The sequence below is a fragment of the Ipomoea nil genome, unplaced genomic scaffold (assembly GCF_001879475.1).
Source record: "Ipomoea nil cultivar Tokyo-kokei standard unplaced genomic scaffold, Asagao_1.1 scaffold2922, whole genome shotgun sequence".
Lineage (NCBI taxonomy): Eukaryota > Viridiplantae > Streptophyta > Magnoliopsida > Solanales > Convolvulaceae > Ipomoea > Ipomoea nil.
In genome coordinates, this window is record NW_017619350.1 from 129,108 (window position 1) to 156,613 (window position 27,506).

General features: G+C 36.9%; 5 protein-coding genes across 10 annotated transcripts; 2 read left to right on the plus strand and 3 right to left on the minus strand.

Annotated features, from left to right (window-relative positions):
- Nucleotides 1-46: 46 nt before the first annotated feature.
- LOC109161344 (pentatricopeptide repeat-containing protein At2g17210) lies at nucleotides 47-2,648 on the plus strand. Its single transcript, XM_019309693.1, has 2 exons — nucleotides 47-2,470; nucleotides 2,560-2,648. Exon 1 carries the CDS (start codon nucleotides 190-192, stop codon nucleotides 2,413-2,415), a length of 2,226 nt encoding a protein of 741 aa, XP_019165238.1. The 5' UTR covers nucleotides 47-189; the 3' UTR covers nucleotides 2,416-2,470; nucleotides 2,560-2,648.
- LOC109161343 (protein NLP2-like) lies at nucleotides 2,496-7,473 on the minus strand. The gene is made up of 6 exons (XM_019309692.1): nucleotides 7,358-7,473; nucleotides 6,978-7,319; nucleotides 5,546-6,545; nucleotides 5,251-5,298; nucleotides 4,223-5,162; nucleotides 2,496-3,648 (listed from the first exon to the last, which is right to left on the minus strand). Exons 3-6 carry the CDS (start codon nucleotides 6,491-6,493, stop codon nucleotides 2,753-2,755), a joined length of 2,832 nt encoding a protein of 943 aa, XP_019165237.1. The 5' UTR covers nucleotides 6,494-6,545; nucleotides 6,978-7,319; nucleotides 7,358-7,473; the 3' UTR covers nucleotides 2,496-2,752.
- Nucleotides 7,474-15,229: 7,756 nt separating this feature from the next.
- On the plus strand, nucleotides 15,230-16,727 carry LOC109161348 (phosphoserine phosphatase 1). Of its 2 annotated transcripts, none has more exons than XM_019309703.1 (6): nucleotides 15,230-15,398; nucleotides 15,497-15,577; nucleotides 15,773-15,916; nucleotides 15,990-16,052; nucleotides 16,162-16,289; nucleotides 16,375-16,727. In XM_019309703.1, exons 1-6 carry the CDS (start codon nucleotides 15,303-15,305, stop codon nucleotides 16,574-16,576), a joined length of 714 nt encoding a protein of 237 aa, XP_019165248.1. In that variant the 5' UTR covers nucleotides 15,230-15,302; the 3' UTR covers nucleotides 16,577-16,727. The 2 variants fall into 2 exon arrangements, with proteins under 2 accessions (XP_019165248.1, XP_019165249.1); XM_019309704.1 differs by having other exon boundaries at nucleotides 15,773-15,901.
- A 346-nt stretch (nucleotides 16,728-17,073) lies between these two features.
- LOC109161345 (protein DETOXIFICATION 45, chloroplastic) lies at nucleotides 17,074-24,553 on the minus strand. Of its 5 annotated transcripts, none has more exons than XM_019309696.1 (17): nucleotides 24,506-24,529; nucleotides 24,100-24,220; nucleotides 23,582-24,000; nucleotides 23,279-23,466; nucleotides 22,698-22,841; nucleotides 21,582-21,748; nucleotides 20,709-20,844; nucleotides 20,373-20,469; nucleotides 20,146-20,246; nucleotides 19,686-19,849; nucleotides 19,498-19,569; nucleotides 19,005-19,121; nucleotides 18,807-18,902; nucleotides 18,610-18,731; nucleotides 17,755-17,813; nucleotides 17,259-17,477; nucleotides 17,074-17,225 (listed from the first exon to the last, which is right to left on the minus strand). In XM_019309696.1, exons 3-16 carry the CDS (start codon nucleotides 23,950-23,952, stop codon nucleotides 17,356-17,358), a joined length of 1,956 nt encoding a protein of 651 aa, XP_019165241.1. In that variant the 5' UTR covers nucleotides 23,953-24,000; nucleotides 24,100-24,220; nucleotides 24,506-24,529; the 3' UTR covers nucleotides 17,074-17,225; nucleotides 17,259-17,355. The 5 variants fall into 5 exon arrangements, with proteins under 5 accessions (XP_019165241.1, XP_019165240.1, XP_019165242.1 ...); XM_019309695.1 differs by lacking the exon at nucleotides 24,506-24,529 and adding an exon at nucleotides 24,335-24,492; XM_019309697.1 differs by lacking the exon at nucleotides 24,100-24,220 and having other exon boundaries at nucleotides 23,582-23,996; nucleotides 24,506-24,553.
- Nucleotides 24,554-25,583: 1,030 nt separating this feature from the next.
- Nucleotides 25,584-27,462, minus strand: LOC109161347 (lysM domain-containing GPI-anchored protein 2). Its single transcript, XM_019309702.1, has 4 exons — nucleotides 26,553-27,462; nucleotides 26,249-26,369; nucleotides 25,966-26,141; nucleotides 25,584-25,805 (listed from the first exon to the last, which is right to left on the minus strand). Exons 1-4 carry the CDS (start codon nucleotides 27,223-27,225, stop codon nucleotides 25,708-25,710), a joined length of 1,068 nt encoding a protein of 355 aa, XP_019165247.1. The 5' UTR covers nucleotides 27,226-27,462; the 3' UTR covers nucleotides 25,584-25,707.
- Between the last annotated feature and the right edge of the window lie 44 nt (nucleotides 27,463-27,506).

Genomic DNA, 27,506 nt, shown 5'->3' on the forward strand with positions numbered 1-27,506 from the left:
TATTTCTTAATCAAACAAAATGGAACACGGTCTATGCCTATATTATACTGAAAGGGTTGAGGAGCTTTTGCCTATATTTAAGCTAGCACAACAACAAGAGTCAAGAGGTGGGTTCTCTTTGGACTTTGGGGGGAGCATCCATCCAACAGCTCCAGTTGATTGTGTCCAAGGAAGGCACAAGTATTAACTATGCGCGTCCCATCAAAAAAAATTTTGTGCTTGATTTCACTGATCAAAGAATCCTCTGCCAAAGGAAAATGGCAAGACCTTCTTTTCCACTACCACTCACTCCAGGGTGAGGGGGCAGCTATTCAGCTTACTGACGTTTCGGTATTCCCTCCCATTCTTAAAGCTTGCTTAAACCTCCCGCTCTCATTCACACATGGACATGCTGCCTCCATCCACGCATCTATGCTCAAGCATGGTTTCGCAGCATCATTCACTTCCATCTGGAATTCCATTATTGATTTTTACTCCAAATCTGGAAACTTGGGCGCTTCCATGCGTGTTTTCCAGTCTATGACCAATCCAGACTCCGTGTCCTGGAATACAATCATTCACGCCCACCTTTATCAAGACGTTTCTCCTCGGGAAGGATTAAGATTGTTTGATCAGGCCCGTCTTGCTGGGTTTCAATCCAATGTCTCCACCTTGGTGCTTGTGGTTCAGACTTGTAGAAATCTTGCAACTTTTTTTAATGGACAGAAGATTCATGGTTACGTAATCCGAAGTGGGTTTTCGGCTGTAAACTCCGTCCAAAACTCGCTGCTGAATTTTTATACAGAATTTGGAATGGAACTTGCACGGGAGCTGTTTGATGAAATGAGTGACAGAGATGTAATTTCTTGGAGTGTGATGATTGCTGGCTTTGTTGCAAGTGAAGAATCCACACTTGCTTTGGAATTGTTCAAGGAGATGATATCTGACTGGGGGATAAGAGCAGATGAACAAATAGTAGTGAGTGTGCTTAAGGGCTGTAGCCGTTTGAGGGACATTAAAATGGGAACCCTAGTCCATGGTTTCGTGACGTCAAGAGGTTTAGGTCATGATTTGTTTGTTGACAACTCTCTGATTGACATGTATTCTAAGTGTAATGACATGGATTCTGCATTACGAGCCTTCTGTGAAATGCCTATCAAGAATATAGTATCCTGGAATTCCCTGCTGTCTGGACTTGTTCATAATGGAAACCATGCCGACGCTCTTCTTCTGTTTGATTCAATGGTTAATGCAGGAGCAGAGGCTGACGAGGTAACGTTAGTTAATCTGCTACAGGTATGCAAGCATTTTGGTGATTCTTATCACTGTAAATCCATACATTCAAGAATATTCCGACAAGGTTATGAGTGGAATGAGTTGGTCATAAATTCTCTGATTGATGCTTACGCCAGGTGCAATCTCATTACTCTTGCCTGGAGACAGTTTAGTAACATGAAAATACGAGATGAGGTAACATGGAGCACCATGATTGCAGCCTTCAATAATCAAGGCATGCCTGATGAAGCAATTGCGGTTTTTCAAGAGATGTGCTGCAGGACATCCCCCGTAAAGCCCAATTCTATAACCATGCTAAATCTTCTTGAGGCTTGTTCTCTTTCTGCTGATCTAAGAATATCAATGTGGGCTCATGCCATTGCTATTAGAAGATACTTGGCATCCGAAGTAGCAGTTGGGACTGCAATATTAGATATGTACTCGAAATGTGGAGCAATAGAAGCTTCGAGAAAAGTCTTTGAATGGATACATTGCAGGAACGTTGTCTCCTGGAGTGCAATGATCGCAGCATTTGGAATGAATGGCCTTCCAAATGATGCTCTAGCATGTCTGGCCGAGATGAAATTGCATGGGCTGAAACCCAACCCGGTAACCATTCTTTCTGTGTTATCAGCTTGTAGCCACGGAGGACTGATTGAGAAGGGGCTCTCTCTCTTTGAAGAGTTGGTACAGGATCTTGAAGGTGAACTTGTGGCAGAACATTACTCATGCCTTATTGATTTGCTGGCTAGGGCCGGAAAGCTGGAAAGTGCAATAGATTTAATAGAGAGGCTACCTGATGGACAAAAGCCCAGTGCAAGTGCCTGGGGTGCGATCTTAAGTGCCTGTAGGAATTATGAGAACACGGAGATTGGATTTGGTGCCTTCTCTCAGGTCCTTGAATCTGAAACATCAAGCACATCAGCATATTTGCTTGCTTCGAGCATGTATGCTTCTAGTCATTCCTGGACTGATGCCACTAAAATGAGATGGTTGGTGAATAATAATAGAGGCATGAGGGTTGAAGGCGCTTACAGTTTAGTACATGTAGATGGCAGGGCACGCAAGTTTTTAGCCGGCAATAACCGTAGTTCGTTGCCTGATGACTTGTGCCTTGCTATTGAGCGACTGCACTCATCTATTTCAAATACAACAAGATAAGAGCAAGCGTAGGATTTTTGTGCAGATGGAGGAGCTTAGCTTGTTGGTATTGAAGGTAATCTTTCTCTTTCTCACACTTGTATTCAAACATATTACTGATTTAGAGCCTTACTTTTCCTTACACTTTCAATTTGGATCCGACAGCCATACATCATTTTGAAGAAAATATATTATGCTGAGCTGAGATTGATCTTACTACTGTAAGCAGCAGCTTCTTGCCTCATGGTCTATGTATATTTTACATCTTCCTTGCACAGGAAATGAATCCCTATTGCTATTGAACTATTGGCAAAGGAAAATGAAACAAACTGCTTCCTACTCACATTACAGGCCAACATTACTTGAGATATTCCCCTCTGCTTCCTGATGAACTTCCATGCTTTGGATTATTGGCATAGTGGAGGGAGAGTTTGATTGCTCGGCTTTTAGACGACCTGTGGATGTCTATACATTCTTCAAGATCAGCATCGCATGTCAAAAGCACCCACTCAGAGTCATCATCTAGGTATTTTATGTCAAATTTACTGCCATCCTGTATATTAAAACGTGCCAGAATCTCATGCTGTAGATCTCCAAAACGCCAATGTGGCTGCAGGCTGAATCGGATCTTTTCTTCCCCAAATGTAGCTTTAACTCTAAAGGTACAGGCATTCTGTAAATTGTGGCTAGTGCTATTTGACAAAGGAGCCAGGGTCTCCTGAAAAGAATGGCTACTTATAATCTTCTGACTGTGGGATCTTACAAGAAGCTTTGTGTCCTCTTGACCCAAGCCATGCAGTTCTGCATCACTGCGTGCTCTCTTTAGCATCTCTCCAGATTGTTCAGCTGAAGAAGCATCCCTACCGGCTGAGGAATTTAGAGTGAAGGGTGACTGCTTTGCTCTAGCGGAACAATTGAAACTTGAACTGGAACTGTGACTGCAAGAAGAAGTGGACTTTGAACAGGTGGTTCCAGGGCTTAATGGGAGGATGCCTTCTGGCTGAGTAGTTACTTGCTGCAGCTGATCACTCATTTTGGAAGCAGAGTAGTTGCTAGTCCCCTGTAAGCTTTGAGAGCCAAGTTCGGGGAAACTGCTATAGAAAGAGCTAAGTTGGATGGAACCCTCAGCACCCTGGACTGAATCAATTACAAGCTGAAGTTTCCTTAATGAGTGGCCTACCTTCTTGATCTTTCTAGAAGGCCAACGTGTAATTCCATGTTGTCTGCATATTCTTTTCAAAGTTGTAGGGCAGACTGCAAATGGAAGCATTGGTTAGTCAACATATGACAAGTAGGGATTAAGACAAAGTACAGATGTGTAAGTGGCAAAAATAAGTGCATAGTAAGATGGCCAAAGGTAAATTTGCACGAATAAACAGAGTAACACAGAACTAAACCTTTGAAAAGGTTGTTATCTGTTAAAAACTTACCCATTTCTCGGGGCTGACCAAAATGTTCTTGGAGTTTTCTTCAAATTACATGTATTTTTATTTAATTACTTATTTGGTACAACTGAGAGAAACAGGATTTAAACCTATGGCCTTCTACTAACAGTCAAGTACATTTGGCTACATGTTTATTTAATGTTTATCAGAGTATATAAGAAAATGATTTTAATCACTTCTTCAATTTAACATTGTGGAGATGGCCTTTATGCAGAAAGACAAATCTATCATGTTCAGAAAGCAGATTCAGGCTTCAAAACAAATGAATGCATAACATTGATGGTCCTGCATAGCTAGAGTATGGGATCTAGCTCCACCTCATGTGTATAAATTGATCTTGGAATGGTAATATGTACTTCTTTATGTAATGCATGTGATCCTACCTCCAATACTTCTAGCAGCATCCTTCAGGCTCCCAGCAAAATACTGTCGAAGTACTTGCAAGCTGATAGTCTTCTCAGTCTTGGTTCGTCTCTTGGCACCTGAAGAAAAATCTCCACTACTATTGGCACTTTCCTTGGGTCCGGAATCGTCAACGTCAGTTTTCTCCCAATTGGTTGTTAAGTTGAAGTTTTCTTCCAATTCATCTTTGTGATTACTGAAAGACACAGAGGTACTTTTACCTTTTGATTGTGCATCCATCATATGTGTAAACCAGGAAGAAGCTTCTTGAGAGGGATCTCTGGGAGGAGGGGATACCAATTGTTCAGATTTCTCCTTGTCTAATCCACCAGCTGAAGGGGATCCCCTTTCTTGATTTGGAAATGGTGTTTCTACTGCTAATTCCTGATCTGTAACCACACGCAGAGTCCTGCAGATTTGTTCTATAACAGAAGACAACGAATGTAACATTTGCTTCTGTTCTTCAGCGCCTTTGCAATCTGGTGGCAAGAAGAATTCTAAAACAAAGTCAGCTGAACCAGTGTGTATACTTCTGAGCCGTATTGCAACAGCAGCACACAATCCAAAAATTCTGGCATGGTGTGAGAGAGGATATTCTGTTTTGCTGAAAGCGGTAACATCTGTGGCAAAACATGGCTGATTCGTCATGAATGCTCCTCCAGCAACCCCTTCGCCTTTGAGCAAGTGATGTTCAGAGCATGCTTGGTGAAATTCCAATACTTGAGGAACACGCACATAGCAAGCTGATTCGATTGTGGAAACACAAGAAGTATAATTCTCATCAGAGTGCCTGCACCCGCCTTTACCTTGTTGGATACAAGGAGCCCAGGTCTGAGCCATGGGCAACTTGTGTGTATCACACACACATTTCAGTACGTCTTTAATCTCTTCCAAAGTGGCCTGGTATGACTGATTGCAAATCTAATGTAAAAATCAAATGTTGGTGTCATGACTCCAGGAGTGAGTTGAGTTTGCAACAACTGTAAAACTAAATAATTTGTAAACAAACCTGTTCATCCAAGGGACTTGAAACACCAGAACTTGTTAAATCAACTGCCTGCAAGGAGAAAACCTTACTTAGATATAAATACCAATGATCTTGTGTTATATTGCATACTAGACAATCATAAGACGAAAGAAAAAAGGAAAGGGAAAGAGAATAGGAAATAGCAAGTGGCATGTAAAAGATCCGTAGTGTTGGGCAGAAAGAAGCTGAGATGGGAATCAGGGGCAGGTGATCGAAAGCCATTCTCTACGAACTAAAATTATGAGACAAGTTGTAAAAATGAAGAGCAAGATAGTACCTCAAGTGCTTTGCAGACATCTTGAAGCTCAGGACTATAATTAGCTTTTTGAAAAGTTGTCACAATTTCAAAAACTCCTAAACAAGTTCCACTCCCTCTTTCAAAAACAGGAAGTGCAAGTGACCCACTGACATTATACTGTTTAGCATGACTAACCCGTGGATATTCCTCCCTCCTGAAGAAGCGAACATCAGGGGTCCACTCTGGCAACTTGTTCAAGAAAACGCGGCCTGGCAACCCCACCAATTCCTTAGAATTGTTGTCTGCTGCAAATTGATAGTTTCTAGAGACGTGCCTGTAATCTGCAAGACTTTTGCAGTTTGGATTGAGGAAAAAGGGTTGGTTATTAGTTGTGAGGACATGTCTGCCTCTACTCTTTACAGGTACCCATATCTGAATGAGAACGTCTTTGTCCCTTGTTGACTCTTTCAGGTATTCAATTGCCTGGACTAATCTTTTCTTCACTGAGGCGGTTGGAGTAGGGTTGCTTCTGTTTGGTCCAATCCACAACCTTTTATTCATTTCAGTGCCTTGAAGCATAAAAGTATGAGCTTGGTTTGGCGAAGATGATGAAGGTGGGATAGAATCAGGGTTATTAGTTTGAAATTCAGCATCTAATTCTTCTTCCATGTGAAGAAAGGTAGAATTTTGAGTAGTTTGCTGTGGAAAATGATTGTGAAATTGGTTAGGAGTGAATTGGGCAGTGTTGTTAGAGTGTGAGGTAGGGGGGAAGTAGGAGGAAGGAGAATGTAAAGGGTTAGAAGAAGAAGAAGAAGAAGTAAAGGGGGGTGCAGGCTGCCAAAAGTTGGATCCTTCAGTGGTCTCTAACCAGAAACCATCAAGGAGGAGTTCATCCATGAGACTGATATCAACAGCGTTGTTGTGGTGTGATGAGCTTCCAGTTCCAAAGATGTGATTGGGATTAGGTGCAGAGGAACCATCTCCCATAATGAAATCGGTTCAAACCACCTCCATCTCATATAAAGCCAGCCTGAATTATCTAAATGAAATGGAAACATACAGATCACGACCCAAAACACTGAACTGAAGCAGCAGTGTAAAAATGAAATACAAGAAGAAGAGGAAGTTTCCTTTGTCTTCCAAAACCCAATCACTACTATTCCGAGTACCACATACATCATCAATACTCTAAAAATTATTTGCCTATGCAATCAGGAATGCATTTCAGAGGAAAGAAAACGCATACACGTACATTTGTTTTTTTACATCATCATCGATCATTTGAAAGCTCAAACACAGCTTATCTTGGATTAGGTTGCTATATATACATATATATGCACTCCCGAGTTATTTTGTTTAAAAGTTAAGCAAAGCAGCAGCAAGATGTAATGGAGTACGTAATTGAAATAGAAATTACGAAAACATGAGTGAAGCCTGAAAAGAAAGACGTGGGCGGGGGATGGCAACTTACAATTAAAGTATATGAGGCGAGGCGAGGCGAGATTCCACTGTTTCTTAGTTTATCCGGTGGGTTATTGCTATTAAAGCGGTAAGTGTCTTGCCGGAAGTTGGAGATGGTAGAAATCTCAGGCGTGTATATAGCCGCCCATGGGCTGCCGTTTTGGGGGGCTTCCTTTCAGAGTTGGTGGGATGTCGGCAGTATAGGTTCTTAATGTTTTGTTGCCTTCACCGGAAATTAGCTTTTCTTGATGTTCACCGGCGAGATTCCTGCTGGTGGGCATGCTACACAGCACGCAGTAGTAACGGTACGGTGGTAGCAGCTTCAATTAGCGGCGACAAGAAGAAGGAGCAGCTTATTATGCTTCAATTCAATTCTTAGCTATTTGTGACAAGTGTTGTATGGATCGGAAATAAGAATGATGAAAGGATACCCATGGGAAAGCAGTTTGATTTATACAATAGAAGCTCGTATATTTTAATTAATTTGTATTGCTGTGGTGTAGTCGTAATACGTAATACCAAGATTCCAGTACTCAGTGGTAGTATCGTGTATGGCTGACCCACCCCCAAGATTCCAACACTGCCACCTCACCTATGCTCTGCACACCATAGCCCACCACAGGTGTTGCCTTTAACATTGTTGAAACGCTACCTTGCTTGTTTATATGCTATCTTTATTTATTATTCCTTCCGTCCTATTTTATGTGTCTGGTTCAATGAAACTTGACTAAAGTTATTTTTAATTTAATTTTTTATAATATTAAATTTAGTATTAAAATATATAAAATTTATATATTTAAAAATTACACCAAAAATACTATTAAAATTATTTGGTATTTTAAAATTACTTGGTATTTTAAAATTGTCCTAAAAGTAAAAGAAATAAAGTGTGAAGGATGAGGTGAGCAAGTTGGTGGGGTGAGGTGGTCCCACGGGAAATTAAGTGTTAGAGTTTACGCGGCGACTCGTGTGGATGACCTCTCAGCATCTCTTTTATCATATTGAATTGCATCCCATCCCAACTGCCGATCCCTGGACCCTCGGTTAGCTGCTAGCTTAATTAGCTTCTTGTAAAACATTAATTAAATATCTAATTAATTAAACTATTTAATTAAGGTGCAGTGAGCTAGCGTTAGTTTCCTGAGTATAGTGTCTGCAAAGCATGCATGATCGAGCTGGTTGGATCGGATCGATCTCTGATATATGATATGATCTTCAAAGTTCAAACCCCGGCCGGCCTGGCCTGGACTCCGATATATCGATCCTCTCATCTGATCTTGATCTGCCCGGCCGCAATATAATATACTCCGTAATATAATGCATGCAAGCTAAGCAAGCTAGCTAAGCTTCTTCAATTCACTTAGCTTGTACATCCAGTTTTCTCAACTTTCATCCCCATCTGATCTACATAAATTGCTATGCACGTACAACATATGCATAATGCATTATTGCTTAACTTGCTTGCTTTAATTCAGCCCACTGCATTGCATGCATGCTTAGCTTTCCAATTTCATCCCCTGCCCTCCCGCCCTTATATATATGTGGACCAACTTATTAAAATGAAAACACCACCTGCATATATATATATATATATATATATATATATATATATATATATATATATATATATATATATATATGCTGCCTTAAATACTTTTTTTCTGTTTTACCCTCGAACCAAAAACAAAAAACAAAAAACAAACGTATATTTATTTATTTATATTTAAAAACAAAACATTAATTAAAACACGTACAAACTTTTAGACATTTAATTAGTGCCCCTTAAAACCTTGGAAAGCCATCAGCTTTACTTCGTTTATATATGCATTAAATTAAAGAGTTTGATGAAACTCAATTCGCCACACCACATCAAACTAACTTGCCCCTGCGCTGCCCGCCCTAATGCATACATACATACATATATTATATGATAAATTTAATTAATCCAGGTGGTCCGAATTATTAAACCCAATAAATAAAGAAAAATAGTAGATGAATAGTAAAACGGATAATGTAATAGAAAAACAAGTGATATGGGTCCCGGAGACCAAATATTGTATTGATTCCTAGTTGCAAAGCTATTACAAAGGAGGTGTAATGCTATTACAATAGTTGTTTGGACAAAGGAAGAACATGGGTTTTTGAATGAAATGGGAAGAGACAAATGGTTTTGGACAATAATGGGAAGTCTTTTTTTTTGACAAGAATAGGAAAAACGAGTTTGGGAAACGCGGTTGGGGTCAAAACCGCATTTCCCAAACTCGGTTGGTTTGCAAATATACGGTCATGACAACCGCATTTGAGAAATGCGAATGTCGTATATACGCATCATATATGCATAGCCGCGTTTGAGAAATGCGAATGTAAAGATTCATTTTCAACTTCTGCACTAGAATCTCCTCTAACCTTTTCTTGGACAGCTGATTTTGACATTGATGTTACATAAGGAATGGATCCAAGAGCCAGGAGTCCATCCAGTTTCAAGTTAGAACCTTGATTATGAACAATTTCAGAAACTGTTGTGGTAAGTTTTCCACGAACATCTTCAGGTACAGCACCTTGCAAAGCATTCATCAATGTCTCCCATTGACCAACAGCAGTCTCAAACGCGTTTTTGTCGCCGGCTATTAGCCGGCCGGCGATTCTAATATCATAGCCGCATCATATTCTATACGACATCCGCATTTCCCAAATGCGTTTGTCATGACCGTATATTTGCAAACCAACCGAGTTTGGGAAATGCGGTTTTGACCCCAACCGCATTTCCCAAACTCGTTTTTCCTATTCTTGTCAAAAAAAAAAAAAGTTTCCCATTATTGTCCACAACCATTTGTCTCTTCCCATTTCAGTCAAAAACCCAAGAACATGATGTCTTAATGAGACAAAATCAATACTTTTATACCCAAAAGAAACCCCGTAACCGCCCCCCTAAAGAAGAGGAACGGTTACAACCGCCCCCACGCCCGGGTTGGCCGACTGAGCCCCAGGCGAGCCCGAGCACGAGACTCGACCTCGGGTCTAACCGGACCCGTCTTGCTGCGCTTCACGGGGTCAAATTGCTCCGGTCCTATTCCCAATATATCCATCTATATGTGTGTGTCTGTGCGCGCGCGCATGGCTGAGATGTTTAAAGTAGTGCACAATAGTACACAAGTTCACATGTTAATAGACGTTCTCATTTGAAACTAAACACACACACACACATATAATGGATCAGGTGCAAATATAATTTTCCGTGCGGTTAACATAAAAAGACGCACCTTAAGCATTAAAATGACGCACCTTAAGTACACAAACCACGCACCTTATGCACATAAACAAAGCACATTAAGAACATAAACCACGCACCTAAAAGTTTTAAAATGGCGCACTTAAGTTTCAACAACTGATGCATCTTAAGCATACAAATTACGCACCTTAAGAAGGAAATTAAAACCACGCACCTAATGCTGTAGGCCGACTCACCTTAAGCACACAAACCACGCACCTAATACTTTAGATCGACGCACTTAAGTTTTCAACAACATAACTGATGCACCTTAAACGTACAAAAACCACGCACCTTAAATTTGACCTAGATGTAAAAAAACCAACTTGCCATCACGTTTTTTAATCATTGTTAATCCTAAACGTTAATTTAGGCAAGATCAATGATTCATATTTAATTAACAGCACAACTGCACCGGAACTGAATTATATATATATATATATATATATATATATATATATATATATATATATATATATATATGGAAGGGTTCAGGTGCGGGTATAGCTTCCCGTGCGGTTGTGCGGTTAGATCTGAGCAGTTGATCAAATTTAGATCAACAACTCAAATCAATGAAAATTATTAAAAAAAAAAAAAAAAAAACGCTTGCCAAAGCCCAATGTGCGAATACCAGGAAGGCGAGGAGGAGACTCATTCAACTCATCAACTCTATACTTTGAATTTGGATTTCTCCTTTTATCTTGCTTAGGAGTAGCGCAGCTTTGCTGGAGGGTTTTGCCAAAGCCCAGGGCAAGTCGGAGGCTTGGTGCACCTTAAGTGTTAGATCTTAATCACAAACTCACGCACTTTAAGTACAAAACACACACACATTAAGCACAACCTCACGCACATTAAGTACAAAACCCACGCACTTTAAATATTAACTCACAGACTTTAAGTTTCAACAACCAAGTACAAAACTCACGCACATTAAGTACAAAACCCACGCACATTAAGCACAAACATCACGCACATTCAGCACAAAACTCACGCACTTTAAATATTCACTCATAGACTTTAACTTTTAACAATTATTCACGTTAAGCACATCCCCACGCACATTAAGCACAAACCTCACACACATTAAGCACAAAACACACGCACATTAAGCACAAAACTCACACACATTAATCACAGATCCGCTCACCTTAGTTTTGACCTAGATGCAAAAATTACAAAATTGCCACCGCATTTTTTTTTTTAAACTTTGATAATCCTGGACGTTGATTAAAGCGAGATGGATGGCTCAGATTAAACCGCACAACCGCACCTGAAGCCCTCACCCGCACGAGACAAATTAAATAGTTTGTACTGTATATAGTTTCTACTTAGTACTCCGTATAATTTATTGGAGTTCATTTTTAATTTTATGTAATGTAATACTGTATTACGAAAGTTGGTTAGGTGTGTGGTTGCCTTACCTCATCACCATGTTAAAGTAGTCAATATAATGCATCGTAAATCGTTATACTGAGTTACGAATTAAAGCTAGCAATGCAGGGATTCCTAGCCTTGAGCTATAATACGTATATGTCTTTATTTATACGGTGTATATATATAAGTAGTAGTTTGTTTATATTTGATTATTGGATCGGCCTAATGTTAAACGTATCAATGCAACTATATATGCCTGCCAAGTCACTGTCATTGTTGTCGTCTTAAATTAAACACTACGTCATCATTTAAAATATGTTTCCTTTTGTATTAATATATGTTGTTAATGGGCGGATAGTTAAAGTTAGTAATTTATTACAACTATGTTTGGTGCGTCATCTTGAAAATGATGTACACCGTACCACTCCATCTCTCTTTATTATATAATAATATATAAATTTATTTAATTAATAAAACTAACACACACATATATATATATTAGCTACCTACCTACCTATACTGGTGACTTCATCAACTCATATCAAAATATAATATTCATTTCAGACTTAAAATTAATTGTATAAGCTAAATAGCTTAGTGTGGTTAATGTGATTGCTTAAACTGGCCCAGTCAAGCCACACATTAATTACAGTAGGGGTGTCAAGGTGAGCCGAAGTCTCGGACTAGTCTTAAAGTATTTTGCAATGGAACATGATAATACGTAGAATTTTTGGCCCATAAAAATACAGACCTTGCGGGCTTGACCAATACAGGTTGACGGGTTACACGAACTAGTCCACGTAGATCGCGATTTTTTCATAAATTATATATATATATATATATATATATATATACACACTACACAACTAAATATTAAATCCTACAAAATATAAAATTTTAAATTTTTAAACACGAAAAATTTAATATTATTTAGGTTAAATAATTTAAATATATAATAATATAATATATTTTTTATTTTTGAAGTTAGGCCAGCAGGGCCAGCGAGTCTGCATGAGACAGGTAGGGTTACATAATCATAACCTGCGGGCTTTGAGAGATGACCAGCAAAGGCCTGTGAAAAAAAATCCCCACAGTGAAGCGAATCGATCAGCATTAACACCCCTAAATTAGAGCTTATGAAACTCATGTGGTATAAATTGAAGCTTACAGTGTATGACTAAACAGTCAGATTTTACGTACCCTTTATGTGGTCTATACGTACCCTTAATAGTTTTAATAATATATATATATATATATATATATATATATATATATATATATATATATATATATATATATATATATATATATATATATATATATATATATATATATATATATCGTGGGACTAACTGTAATTTGCTTGTATTATTATACTAGCATTTTGTACGTGCGATCCGCGAAAATTCATGTCCAATATTAAAATATTAATAAATACAAATAATTAAAAATTATAATTTGAATTATATATACACAAATAATATATGTATTTTGTACACACACATATATAATTTATCATTCATATAAATTTAATTAAAATATAATCAAGTATTAAATTAATATATAATGATTTTAATAAAATGATAATTAAAAAAAAAAGAAAAAGATATGATAGCTATAGGTGTATGGTAATAATGATGTATGTGTTATCAATGTTATAATTAAAAACTAACGGTGTAAGTGTAGTTTTGTCTAATAACATTGAAATGTACAACATTTAAAATAAAATGTACACATTTATTTACATACAAAAAGAGGGACATAAATCAATGATATAACCTTAATTGATGTTTATTATGTTTTTAGATTATAATATAATTATTTTTATTTTTGTAAATTATTGATATATTTAATGGCGTAATATATCTTCTTTTTTTTTGGTCTCTTTACATTTTAATTTGCCGTATTGAATTGGTTTTTTTAATTACTATTTTTTTTTTTGTAAACTTAAAAATTTCAAATCATTTGATATATATTTTTATATGGAAAAAGATTACTTTAAAAGTAAGGTAAAATCATTAATATATTTTTTTAAAAATCTTCGATCGACTTGGCATACTACATCCTCTTTTATTAGGAGAAGTGTCAAATAGGCCCATGTACTATTGTCAAGTGCTCAATTCCCACCATGAACTAAATTAAACGCTAATTAACCACACTTACCTACTAAATTTGTTCAATTAGCTTTTTTTGCAGGTAATTGACTTGTTTTTGCAAATTACCAATTTAGTTATTAAAAAAATAATTTCAAAATAATATAAAAATTATTTAAAAAAAAAATAAAATACAGCCACCGGCTGTCCTCGCTGGACAGCCACAACTGTCTTTGAAATGGCGACAGCCGGTGGATGTATTCTTTTTTATTTTTATTTATTTTATTTTATTTTATTTTATTCATTTATTTTAATAATTAAATAGGTAACTTGTTATTAACCTGTAAAAAAAAAGTTAATTGAACAAATTTCACTCGTAGATGGACCTATTTGACATTTAATTTAGTTCGTGGTGGAAATTGAGCACTTCGCAGTAGTAGATGAACTTATTTGACACTTGTGCCTCTTTTATTTGAGTGCATTCAATTCATGTTTACATATATATTGTTATAAGTTAGCTAGCTTATGGTTTTTTGGCAATGGTTCCACTATAATCATATCCTTTAGCTAGCAAGCTAGCTAGGTTCAATTGGAAGAAATTAAAATGAAGTCAAAGCTCAATTATTGATATTGATATGACGAACAGCGCAGATAGCGTAGTTAAGTTATAAAAAATAAAAACAATAGTACGTAATTTAATAGGCGCGGTAATAGATTACCGATTACGTGCAGTGCACAAACAAATGGAATCCACATATACAGTGGTTTACGGATAGGCTAGGATTCTTGGTATCAAAAGAATATATCTTATTTTACTAGTATTATTATTATTTTCTTGGAATCAACCATCCATCCGTTGCTGATGTATTGAATTTAGGAGTTGATGGATGGGATATGGAAGAAGCCAACGGATGACGATGATTGAAAGTTGACGAAATGGGTTTTTCCTGATTAAAGTATAATTAGGTCAGAAAATATATATACAAACAGCTGACGTGGATACAGATATGCTATACATTTTTATTTTTTGGCAGTTGACAATAATATTAAAATAAAAAGTTGCAAATAATGTATTAAGGGTGAATTTGAAAAATAGAAAAATGACTTCTGAAAAATAAATTATTTTAAAAAAATATTTTCCTTTCCCGTTTGGCTGCATTCTGGAATATTATGTAGAAGGGAATTTGTGAATATCATCAAATATTAATATGTTAATATTGTGTAACTGCAGTATTTGAAAGAAACTTGTGAATACAAAACAAGGTAATTAATTACATGTATACAAATTGTAAATTTTTAAATAATAATAAATTGTGAATATTTAATATGTAAATTGTGAACATTTGGACACGAGCGTACTGAAATTAGCGGATTAATGAGTCATGTATATTAAGGTTTAATTTTCATAAAGTAAATAATAATGTATTTCATTTGAGCCCAAAATAGATTTAAAGAAAGTAGGAAATGTAAAAGCCCAATAGGCCAGGCTAGGCCAGCCCATAAAGGTAAGCAAGATGCGGCTAACGCGGCCTAACGCCTAACGCAGCGCAGGAGGGAGACAGAAATATCCGGATTCCGGCGGGCGACACAGAGCTGAGCTATGGAGAGTAGCAATTGTTTTCTTAGAAATAGGTATTGGGTGCTCAGGCATGGTAAAAGCATTCCAAATGAATTGGGTCTTATTGTATCCTCCATGGTAAGCGAGATTGAGTTTTTTTTTTTTTTTTTTTTTTAAATATCATTTCTCTTACTCCCGCCCAGCCCACTGTAATACTCTGATCTTTGTTTGGCCAGGAAAATGGCATCCTGGAACAGTATAAATTAGCTGTCGCCGGAGTTGAACAAGCTCGATTAGCCGGGGACTCATTCCGTAAGGTAATTAGGAATTAGGAATTAGGAATAGGAATAAAGAAAGGGTGTGGGTTTTTTACTCGCTTGTCTGATCGATCAGCAGCGAGCTGAGCGGATGGTGTTTGATTCCAAAAGTGTGTGTTGTGAGACTTGGGATTGGATTGCTTCTGATCTTCATTATTTCTCTACTTTCGTATTTACTTGAATTGTAACTTACAGGAGCTGATAGATAACAAGTTCCAGGCTGAGAATGTGAGGATCTGCTACTCCCCATTCTCAAGGACCCGGCATACCGCACAAGTAGTTGCATCCCAGCTTGATATTCCATTTGAAGGAACACAGTGCATGGTATGGTATGGTGAGCGTGAGCGTGAGCGGTGGGTGGAAATTATCAATTTATCATCATCATCATAATAATAATAATTCTGCCTGGCAGGTTATAAATGATCTTCGTGAACGATTCTTTGGCCCTTCTTATGAGCTTATGTCGCATGATAAAGTAAGTAGTAACTTACTTATATGGATGGATGGATGGATGGATAGATGGATGCATGCTGCTCATTTGAATTAGCTTCCATTCTATGAATTATTATTATTATTATTGTCAGTACCCAGAGATTTGGGATCTGGATGAGAAGGACCCTTTCAAGCAGGCTGAAGAAGGCGGGGAAAGTGTAGCAGATGTTGTTTCTAGACTTACAAATGCAATAACCAGCATTGAGTCGGAATTCCAAGGGTAATCATTGATCATTTCCAGCTGGAATTATATGTATGTATGAATGTGAATGTAAGTAATGTTTTGGTTAATTGGTTATATATAGGTGTGCAGTGCTGATTGTGAGCCATGGTGATCCCCTGCAAATTCTGCAGACAATCCTTAGTGCTGCTATTAAGGGTTATGCAGCTGGATCCTGCAAAAATCAATCATTCGCTTCAAAAGTAGAAGCAATCACTGTCCCTTCCATTCTCTCCCACCACAGGAAATTTGCTCTTCTCACTGGAGAATTACGTGCAGTAGTATAATTAGTTTCAGCTGCTTCCATTCCATTTATTATTCATTCTGTTACAATCCTCCTGCAACGTAACTCATTTTCTGTTACAATTATAATAATAAGGATGTGTGTTTTGTTTTTGTGTAATGTAAAGTTGAAGGAAGAACTAGTCTAGTGTCAAACTTCTCTTTCTCTTGTATATTGGGAATATTTATTTTGTCCTGGTGAGAAGCAAGCAAGCTAATTGTGTGTGGTGATTTATATACTACTCCGTAGTAGGTGATTACAAAATTCTGCTCAGAGCGGATTGCAAAATATGGTTTTGAATACACCTCAACAATGAGAAGAAAGTGTGCTGTGCGTGCACAAAGCAAATATTATGAAGCTTGCAGATAGATGGTTTATTTTTGGAGTCTTGTCGTGAATGATTCCAGCAGGTAGTGTCACTAGTCAGTCACTCATTTCACACTCAAAAAATTTAAAATAAACATCATACATACCACATATACATAAGATACCCAAGTTCTATGAGACTAGCAGAATAAGATCTTATTATTGATGGAACAACATAAGAAGCAATACTCTGAGAGAGATACACCAAAGGAAACCTTTTCATTCATAAATAATATGAACCTATCTATCTATCATTCTATATACGAGCAAAAGATCCTAAACCAGGCAGGCACAAAGCACAGAGAAAAGTCAATCACTGACAATCAACACTCATACGTTCCAACTTCCAACAAGACAGTGAACCCCAAAAACCCCCCACCCCCCTCTCCCAACCATTGGAGAGAAAGGCCCACTCGCCTACAGATAAGTAGATAACAGAAGCAAGGCCCCATCCAACACATACTTCGAATACAAAAATTCAAGTGAAAGCTGGAAGGTCTTAATGTCTATCCGCCCTAGCCAGCACCTGAAAGTTGATTCTGGTCAGATAATAAACAATAATAATACAAAAACTCTACTGATACCATTGAAAGATATGACAACTAAAAAAAGCAACAATATATCATGCTCCCATTGGAACACAGCATACTCTACACTAACATCAACTTGCCTAAATAGAACTACACTGACAACATTAGAATGCACATACTGTGTTTGAAATCACCCATGCACACTCATATCCCTGGGAGCACCCCTAAGAAGCATGCATGCCATTTGTTATCCATTCTGATATAAAAATAAAATAAAATCACTAACCATTATATTTATCCATGTTACAGTGCAGGAACCACCAAGGGCCATCCTTTGAGAAAATCCTGAAAAGCAAAACATACTCCACACATGAGAAGCAATGGCATCAAAATTTTTAAATATAATTTTAGTCAGCTCATGCATCTACCAATAATTCGAGTATAAAAATGCTCAAATGGCTAGATTTTGGTATAGCATCATGAAAAATATTGCTAAATGCACATTTAATCCACTACTAAATACAAATACAAGTAGCAGTTTGCTTTAGTGGACAATCTGTACTATCCACAGGGAGTCCTTTTTGATAGCCAAGGCCTATCGCATGCCCTGGCCATGGAGTGGAGTAGCATCTCCTCACCTAAAATTTTAGCCCCCAACCCCCACCCCCCCCCCCCCCCCCAAAAAAAAAAAAAAAAAAAAGAAAAAAAAAGACATGAATCATAAATAACTAGTCCCTAGGTGGCACCATATACTTCTTGGGTCTTAAAAGTAGTTAACACCTTGCTATTCAACCTGAACAATTCCTTTGAGAGGGCCAGGATATCCTTTCAAATACATAAATCAAACTAACAATCTGATTCTGGTGAAACAGAAAAGTGAGAAAATTATAAAAGACAAGCTATCTGCTGCACAATATACACATGCATGGAGAGAGAGAGAGAGAGATTCTGCAGTATTTTACTATTTTTAACTGTTAAGCTCTAAAGTGAAGTGTGTATATTGCACTGTGAAATATTAACTCTGTGCAGAGAACAAAGAAAGCCTCTGCTTATATACAAGGCAATGGATACTCCTAACCACTCATTTCGAAATTCAAATGGGTAGTTAGGAGGATCCCTCTAACAACCTACTAACATTAACCTTATAAAACCAGCCATCATTCGCAATCCCATGAAAAGGGTCAAGCCCAACCAAACACCCTGAAGACCAAAAACTCTTGGAGCATAGAGCAAAAATGCAGAAGATAAAGCACCCACCAACATCTGTAATACAAAAGCATGTGTTATGGTACACCAGATGTTCAATATACCTTATAACATTACGGAATATGAACTTACCATAGAACGAGCTACATATGCAAAATCTGAAACACCATAATGGAGACCGTCAAAAATAAAAGCTAGAGCATTTATCGGTTGACTAGCACTCACAAACTGCAGTGATTTCATTTTTTTCAAATTAGATATATGATAGCAATGCCCCATAGAATGCAAAGAAGCATCAAACCATTAGAAAGCCAGAGGCCTCAAGCATACCAATACACCAGTTTTGACTACTCCCAATACTTCCATGTCCTTGGTAAATAAAGTTGCCAGAGAAGCAAAAGAAACACCCAATGCAGAGGTTAAAAAAACACCAGTAACCAGTCCAATCTGTTAAAAGGTAGCCGATAAAATGAAGATTAAAGTCTAAATTTTCAAATAATATATACTCCCTCCGTCCCATTTTTCATGTCTTACTTTCCTTTTTAGTTTGTCCCAAAATGTTGTCCTCTTTCCAAAATTGAACATCAACATCATTCTACTTTTCCAATTTACCCTTATGACTTTTGCTTTTATTTCCAAAAGTAAGAAAAGTGAAGGGCATAATTGGAAAATGACATAGCATTTACTTTAATTCCTTAAAAAACGTGTAAAAAGCAAATGAGACAACCATTTCAGGACGGAGGGAGTATAATTTTTGTTGTATATAAACATATCAAGTAGTAAAGAATCCGGAAACAACCAAGCACAATGTGGTAAGACAAACCTTCAAAACAAAGTGTGTAATCTCCTTCACAACCCTATAATCACCCTTTGACGAATAACTGGCAACAAGTGCCTAGACAAAACAAGAGTAAGATGTGTAAGAACACGCCTATACAAATAAATTAAGAAAGATTTAAAAGGTGGAGACATGAGACAAATGTCAGTTAGAATAATGCACATGCATTTTACCTGTGCAGATGCAGCGAGTGCATCTGTGAGTAGGGAGACAGCCAACCATACTTGTAAGCATATTTGGTGAGCAGCCATTGCTACAGGACCTTGACGAGCAGCCATTGATGTAGCAAGTGTCATGGTGAAAAGGACCGAAAGAGTCCTTCCAAGTAGAAAACCACCTAAATGGGATATCAAATGGATTACAAAAACTATATTGTCAAAGTAAAATGCACAATACCACCCCCCCCCCCCCCCCCCCCCCTCCTCCCAACACACACACATACACACAGAATGACAGAATATGTATACAACCCATCTGAAGTTTAGATAAATGTCTAAGAAGCATTCAACAACCACACAGCATTGGCATAATGAGTTTGCTAAATACCACATCATAAGCCCTCAGATAAATGATATTATGGTCAGGAAGCAAATGCTTCAGTATTTCATAGACCTGCTCAATACATCAACTCACCAGATTTCAGATAGCCACCAAATTGTAATCCTCCCAGTTTTGGGGGCAATAATACAGCTCTCTTACTCAAGCACCAAAGCATTGAAAAGGTCACCAAGTATCTTGAAATTGAAGATCAATAAAAAAGTTACTTAAATTTGAAAAGAATCTGAAAGGAAACAAGATGAGGTATAAAATAAAAATATATAGGAGTATAGCAAAACAGGTTAATGAAATTGTTGACATACTGTGATATGACAGTGGATATGGCAGCTCCAGATACACCCAATTGGAAGTAGAACATAAGTAATGGAAACAAAAATATAGCCATAAAATTTCCAATAGCTGCAGAAGCAATGAATAAATAAATTAAGAAATTGGTAATCAAAGAGCATAAAGATTATGGATAGATGCTTGTAATTAAGTATTTCATTGCAAATACCATATGAACTGCAAGTTGCAAATGCTAGCAAACAACTATCATTGAAGATGAGGGGAACTGATCTATTTAGGAGAGGACACTTATCTACTTGTTAATGCATGATGCAATTGAACAGTAAACATTGAGAGATCACAGAACTTGCCTAAACAGAACATAGGAGTCTTTGTATCTTTAAAACCACGAAAAATGCCTTGAAGAGCCAAAGAAACTACGAAGGCAGGAGCACCAAGAGCTCTCAGAGCCAGAAATCTTCGTGCTGGAGCTCGCATAGGTGAAGTCTATTATGAAAATAACTTAGTAAAACATATCACTTAAATAGAAAATAAAAATAAATAAATAAATAAAACAATTACAAGTCTGCATAAATGCACGCAAGCATAGGAACTAGAATAGAAACCATTGTCAGCTGGAGCTCACATAGGCGAAGTCTATTATGAAATTAACTCAGTAAAAGATATCACTTAAATATAAAATAAAAATAAATAAATAAAATTAAAAGTTTGTATAAGTGACTGCAAGCATAAGAATTAGAATAGAAACCATTGCCAAAACCTAGTACCACCTCATTCAGACATCATAGCCTTAATTAGCAGGTGAAAATATTGAAATGTTGCCACATATTTCACAGGGATATTTTTTTCTATAATTAAGTCTGATGTTTAGGTATAGATAGTATAACCTAGTCTCTTTTTGCTCTTTAGATAGCTTGTCCTGGTAACAAGTAGTATCAGTTAAAATGATTATTTGATGAATGATTGACATGCTTATGTAAAATCCAGAAAATTAATTTTCTACAAGAAAATTGATTAGCAGTAAAAATCCATTTTCATAAATAAATTAAGTAATTTAAATTATCAAGGCAAGGAACTATATAAATATCACATTACCACTGTTTAAACTTTAAAAGATGATGTAAAATAGCAGCGGTAAATAAACAATCCCAATTCACTGTAAAAGCATTCATAGCACATACAAGCAAAACCAAACACCACTAAATATAATGGAGTAATCATACATGTGAAATGCCCATCAAACTAAGAAGTGGATCAGATCCCAAAGACAAAGCTAAAGCTTCAATGATGCCAATGCCAACTGCCAAAAGCAATGCTGTTGAGACAGAAGAAAGTTGATGCCTTTCTGCTCTGCCATTGAAAGGTTTACTCTTGGAACCTTCATCCCCTTCTGAATAATAGATAATCAAAGGAATCAGAAATATTAACAATATAATTGAGAAGCCTGTCCTTTGTCCAGAAATCATTATATCATACTAAACTACTAAAGTAGTATAGTCCTGAGCATATCAAGTTACGGAAAAAACACTTTCTTTATCCTAATTAAAGTAAATCAATATTTTTATTAACCAAATATTTGGCAATTTTAATTATGAGTAAAATGTATTCTTGGAGCCAAAATAAATATTTTTGGTTAAAGATAACTCCTGTACAATTTAAGCAAGAGATCTTCTAAGTTCCACATTGACTATTTAATAAAGTATTGGTAATAAAATTAAATATAAGAGATGAATAAACCTATACGAATACTAATTGCTATACATTTGACATATACTTTCAAACAAAAACATAATTCTCATATTTTTTAATTTTTTAATCTAAATAGTATTAAAACAAAAGGGATAACATAGATATTAACGTTATTCTTGTTACTGTATTATTTTACAAAACTTCAAAAAGTAGGAATATTCTGATATGTTTCTCAAAGTAGTAAAACAAAAAAGAACATATTATTAATATGTATTTAAGTTTACAAACAATGTCTAGTCAATTTATTAGATATTATATATACTCTGTTCCAAATATATACCTAACTGCAGATCATCATGAGACTATAATAAAATTTGTATATGTTTCCACTTCTATTTTCTCTTAATACTAATTTCATAATTATAAAATATATCACAAGTCTAATGCAAAAATTTTGTGACTACCAAGTTGCTGGTCAATATATCAAACCAATTTAATATCATGTCAAATCTGTATTCAACTCTATACGTTTTGTCACTTGCACCTCTGTGCATCAAACAGAGTTGAGTTTATTCTAGTTTAATCAGTTGAAACTATCACACTTTTCACTGTTCAAAACTTTTTACAAAAATTTTATTTGTCCACCTCACCTGATGGAGAAAATCCAGTCTCACTCTTAGCAATATCTTCAGCAACAAATGATGTTGCAACACTAAGTAGAGGAATGTTAAATAGTTTTGAAATGACATTAAAAACTGATATGGAAACACCAGCAGAAGCCAACTCCACAGAACCTATGGAAAAACAAAGAACAAAATCCAGTGAGCAATGAAATAAAAGGAAAATAATCAAGCTCCTAACCCCACCCAAAACAAAAGAAAATCGTTTGATGACCGTTGGGCCCAAGAATTGAAGTAAGAAAAGGCATTGGTTGGAGCCCAGTGTGGCCACCAGAGACCAGGGGGTCTCTCACCAAAGTACCCAAAATAAATAAATAAATAAAACTTTTCAGATTTGATAATAGAGAAAAGCAAAGGTATGGTTGATAGCCAGTATGATCAGCTAGTGAAGTGTAACATTAAAAGTATGCAAGCTACAAAAGGTCTATGCATCAGCCATAAGACTAATAACGAAGCTACCAAACTGTGAGAAAAGAGCTGTGGTGTAGGTAATGCATTATATGGTGGCAAAATTGTGAATAATCAACTTCACGTTGAAATATCAACCTTACCCAAGCGGCCAATGTAAGCAGTCTCCATCAACTGTGTCAGAGGATCAATGGCTTGACCAGCAAGTGCTGGTAAAGAGAGTATGACAAGTTCACGCTTAATATCCTGGGAGTGAAGTGAAGCAGTAGTAGAGTCTGCCAAGTAATTCCCAATTCCATTGGTTTCAGAAGAAATAGTATCACTTAATTCACTGAGAGAAAATTTTAAGTAAAAGGAATGAGGAAATGATGTAACTAGATTTAGCTTAAAACTAGTTAGAGGCAAAAATAGAGTAAAAAAGACAGTAGCATAATTAGAGGTCTTACAGGACCTCTCCACTTGAGTTTGAGAGGGTATTGTCTCCCACGGCAGAAACATCCTTCTGCTTAAAAGATTGAACATCAAAATTTGAGCTAGCAGGATTATTTGCCCTCAAGAAAAACTGCTTCCTTGGCCTTGGGTGGATTAATTGTGAAGATAGAAATCTGTTTTGGTTGCTTATGGACAAAGAACAATTCCTACTGCCATCTACACATCTCATCCTACTACTACCAACTCTTCTTAAACAGAAATTTCGAACTGGGTTTGATTGTGTCGGGTGGAACTTAAACAATATTTCCTTCATCAATTCCCGTTGTCTAATGTCATGTGGCAGCCCGTTGGATACCGTGCTACCACTCAATTGAGAAAATGCCATTATTAGGAATTGGTTGTCTTGGATTCACAGTCCAATAGATTGTCCTGAAATCAAACAAAAGGCATGGTATCTAAAATTTGTCATAATCTAGACATAAAAATAGGACACTGATAACTGGACTACCTAAAGAGGGGAATTCTGAAGAACCTCTGATCAATATAGGCATTCAAGAGCGAGGTGGTGTTCTGGGAGTGGCGACGGAACAGAGGTAAGAGATGAGAAGCAGCAGTGAGTAACGACGGCGTGAGAATGAAGAAATTGGAGAATTCTGTCAAGTGTAGGTGTTATGTGGCAGAGTATAACGGTTGCAGGTTATGTGCAAAAGTAGCATAGAAAATAGATAACGAAAGAGAGAGAGAGAGAGAGATGATGACAGACATACCTTATATCGCGGCGGGACGACGGATTGCACCGCTAGAACGGACGTGGCAGCCGGAAACAAGACACACAACGGTTCACAGCAACAGAACAGAATGATAGGCGAGAAATTAGAAGAAAGCAGAGGCGGCAAAGCCAATTTTTTTTTTTTTTTTTTTTTTTTTTTGCAGGCAACCTGGGCTTACGAATTACGATACCGTAGTAGCAGTAGTCGTCTAATCCCTGCGCCTCCGTGCCGCGCCAGTCGACAAGTTAACTTTAGTTTCCAAAGGGATTAATTAATTAACGCCTCTTTTTAAATATTTTGTACACTACTTTACAACTCAAACATATCAAATTAGATTAGAGCTATCAGCTATGGACTATATTAACAAATTTGACATCACTAAAAACAAAATACGGAGTACTTTTTGTAAATTTTATTTATAATAGTAACAAATCAAATCTTTAATCATGCTTTTATGGGAATGATTTTAAATTTGATACTTTTATTAAGTTCATAAAATTTATTATGCTTAAATTTTCGTATATAATGTCGAGGATAATTAATCTCTAACATAACTAACACAAATGTTAATGCTAATTGTTACATGTACTAAAAAAAAATTCTTACTCTGTATTTCATTTACGATGTAGTATTATAACTTAACATATATCAACCTTCATGACTTCATCCGTAATACAAGGTAATTATATTAACCATATTATAATACATTAGGTATAAATAAGGTCATTTTGTGATGTAAAATGAAAATCAAGTATAATTAAAAAGTGACGTGTGACTTTTTGTCATGATTGTAATCACTATAATCGTATTAGTGACATGTAGAATATGTTTAAAATAAGTATACGTCAAATTTAAAATAGCTATATTGACAACAATGTTTATATATAATTGAATTGCCTAAATTAAAGTAGTTGACCATGTAACATTTTGTTAGGGAATTGAAGTCTCATTGCAAGAATCGATCATTAATATAAACACCATGTATTGAATATTTGAATCACTAACTAACAATTGCCTCATGGTGATAAGTCTGTTGAGACTGATATTATTGACTTTTTGTCGTTTGGTACGTAATAAAGTATTGATTTGAGCATGGGTCAACTGTGATAACAGATTTAGATCGAGCTGCAGAACACATGCATTTATAAGGAAAGTCTCCTCTTAGCTTATAGTCTTCTGGCTTTAATTTACATATAATTTTGATTTTGATATATGAAAATCAAACTTGAGTTGATGACAACAAAGAAGAAAATAAAACTAAACTTCAATTCCAAGTTAAGATAAATAATCTAAGCTAGATAAATTAAACGTGTCTAAATATGGTTATTAAAAGCATGGGATAGTACAGTATAGGGAGATGGATTACACGATTAAGGTAGATAAGTAGAGATGAAAACAATGCAAGAAATGAGAAGAAAGTCCAACCCCCATGCTTGCTGCCTTAATATTGCACCGCCATTCGCTACAGCTACACATGATAAAAAAAAAATATATATTATTAACATACGAGCATACAATAATATATATATATATATAATAATTAAATAACAGCGTATAGTAGTATATAAAGCGGCAATTAAATTAAAGCAGGTAATTTAAGATGGGGGCGCAGGTATGGCAGCACTTACGTGGGCAAGTTGAGGTGTTGGGGGCGGATGCGGTGAGAATGGTTTGGTTGGTGTAACCAGCATAGGCACACTCTGTTACGCCACAACCGCCACCCTGCCCTGAACCAAACTGGCATGGCGTCGACGGGCATGTTGCCCAAACTGACGATTTTATTTCTGTGCGTTCGCATTCTAAACTGCTCCGTACGTCCGCCACAAATACATACAATGATCGATGACCAAGTTTAATACCTCAAAACAAAAACCAAACCTTATTTAATAACAAGCTAATTAAGGGACTTACTTCCAGTTATTAGCAGCATCACATTTGCACATGACGCAATTGGCAGCAGTGAACACGTAAGTCCCATTTGGAACAAGCAGTGGGTAGTCCAGTGAAGTGTTGCTTATCATTGACGTACAAGCTGCGGGCCGGCATATATAGCATTATATTAGATTGTTAGCTCAAAAAAAAACTAATTTCATGAGTACTTAGCTTACTACTTAGCTAGGTTGCAATAATAGGTGCTTGGCATGAAATGAAATTAATTAATTAAGAAGCTAGGCAGGAATTGAAATGTAAATATAAATAAATTAAAAATATATACTTGGAAGAGGTACGTCAAGAACCGCCCCAGCCATGAGATCCTTGGGACTCGTTAATCCATTGAGCTTGAGGAGTGTTTCCTGGGAGGTGTTGTACTGCGCTGCAATTGCGTCGATGGAACTTCCGGGCGACACCACATGTCCGTAGTGAAGCACCCTGTGTCCATCCACCTCATCGCAGCTGCACGGCAGTGGGATCCACAGTTTTTGCCCCACAAATATCAAGTTGGCATCCTTTATGTTATTGGCGGCTTGAATTTGGTGGTCGGTCACCAGGTTCCCGAACACCTCCGCCGCGATATGGTAGAGGCCGTCGCCGGGAACGACTGTGTAGACGGGGCGCTTGTTGGAAGTGCCGGTGCCGTTGGCGCAAGAGCAGGTGAAGGGAATCTTCAGGGTGTGGTTAGCGTTAAGGGTTTGGTTGGGAGGAGTGGTAAGAGGGAGGTTGTTGACGCCAAGGATAGATCGGAGGTTCTTTACATTGAAGAGGGCTTTCACGGCGGAGAGAGTGGTGGTATTGGGCGAGACATAGTCTATAATAGCGTCGCAAGTGGCAGCAGTACCGCATTTGAAGGACGACGACGACGACTGAGCTTCTACAACCATTATCAAGGAGGAGATGGTAGTAGTAATTATAATTACTAATAGAAACCTATTAATAACAGAATTAGCCATTTCCACCGCCCAATTCGATAATTAAATGACTGCAGCAGGTATCTACCAGATCGAGCTTTGACTAACAAGCTAAGGCCAAAGGAGATGTGCAATGTACAGCTAGATCCAAGATTAAGAATGAATTCTATATAAAAAAAAGATATCGGGGGAGATAGATGGATAGAGAAAGATTCTTTTTTTTGTTCTTAATTGATTGGGTGATGAAGAAGAAGAAGTAGAAGAAAAAAGGATAATAACCAGGAAAGTGATGCTGTACTGGAAGGCAGGCCGGGTCGGATAGA

Excerpts from the sequence above, each read along its gene's own strand:
- LOC109161343 (XM_019309692.1), bottom strand. The coding sequence starts at position 6,493 with ATGGGAGATGGTTCCTCTGCACCTAATCCCAATCACATCTTTGGAACT. Across the intron at positions 5,299-5,545 it reads ATGTCTGCAAAGCACTTGAG|GCAGTTGATTTAACAAGTTC; the intron begins GTACTATCTTGC and ends TTCTCCTTGCAG. Across the intron at positions 3,649-4,222 it reads TGCTGCTAGAAGTATTGGAG|TCTGCCCTACAACTTTGAAA; the intron begins GTAGGATCACAT and ends TTCCATTTGCAG.
- LOC109161344 (XM_019309693.1), top strand. The coding sequence starts at position 190 with ATGCGCGTCCCATCAAAAAAAATTTTGTGCTTGATTTCACTGATCAAA.
- LOC109161345 (XM_019309697.1), bottom strand. The coding sequence starts at position 23,952 with ATGGCATTTTCTCAATTGAGTGGTAGCACGGTATCCAACGGGCTGCCA. Across the intron at positions 20,247-20,372 it reads ATATCCACTGTCATATCACA|ATACTTGGTGACCTTTTCAA; the intron begins GTATGTCAACAA and ends TTCAATTTCAAG. Across the intron at positions 19,850-20,145 it reads TGGTGGCTATCTGAAATCTG|GTGGTTTTCTACTTGGAAGG; the intron begins GTGAGTTGATGT and ends TATCCCATTTAG.
- LOC109161347 (XM_019309702.1), bottom strand. The coding sequence starts at position 27,225 with ATGGCTAATTCTGTTATTAATAGGTTTCTATTAGTAATTATAATTACT. Across the intron at positions 26,142-26,248 it reads GATGCTGCTAATAACTGGAA|TTTAGAATGCGAACGCACAG; the intron begins GTAAGTCCCTTA and ends CGTACGGAGCAG. Across the intron at positions 25,806-25,965 it reads CAACACCTCAACTTGCCCAC|CTGTAGCGAATGGCGGTGCA; the intron begins GTAAGTGCTGCC and ends TATCATGTGTAG.
- LOC109161348 (XM_019309703.1), top strand. The coding sequence starts at position 15,303 with ATGGAGAGTAGCAATTGTTTTCTTAGAAATAGGTATTGGGTGCTCAGG. Across the intron at positions 15,578-15,772 it reads CCGGGGACTCATTCCGTAAG|GAGCTGATAGATAACAAGTT; the intron begins GTAATTAGGAAT and ends TGTAACTTACAG. Across the intron at positions 15,917-15,989 it reads GCATGGTATGGTATGGTGAG|GTTATAAATGATCTTCGTGA; the intron begins CGTGAGCGTGAG and ends TCTGCCTGGCAG.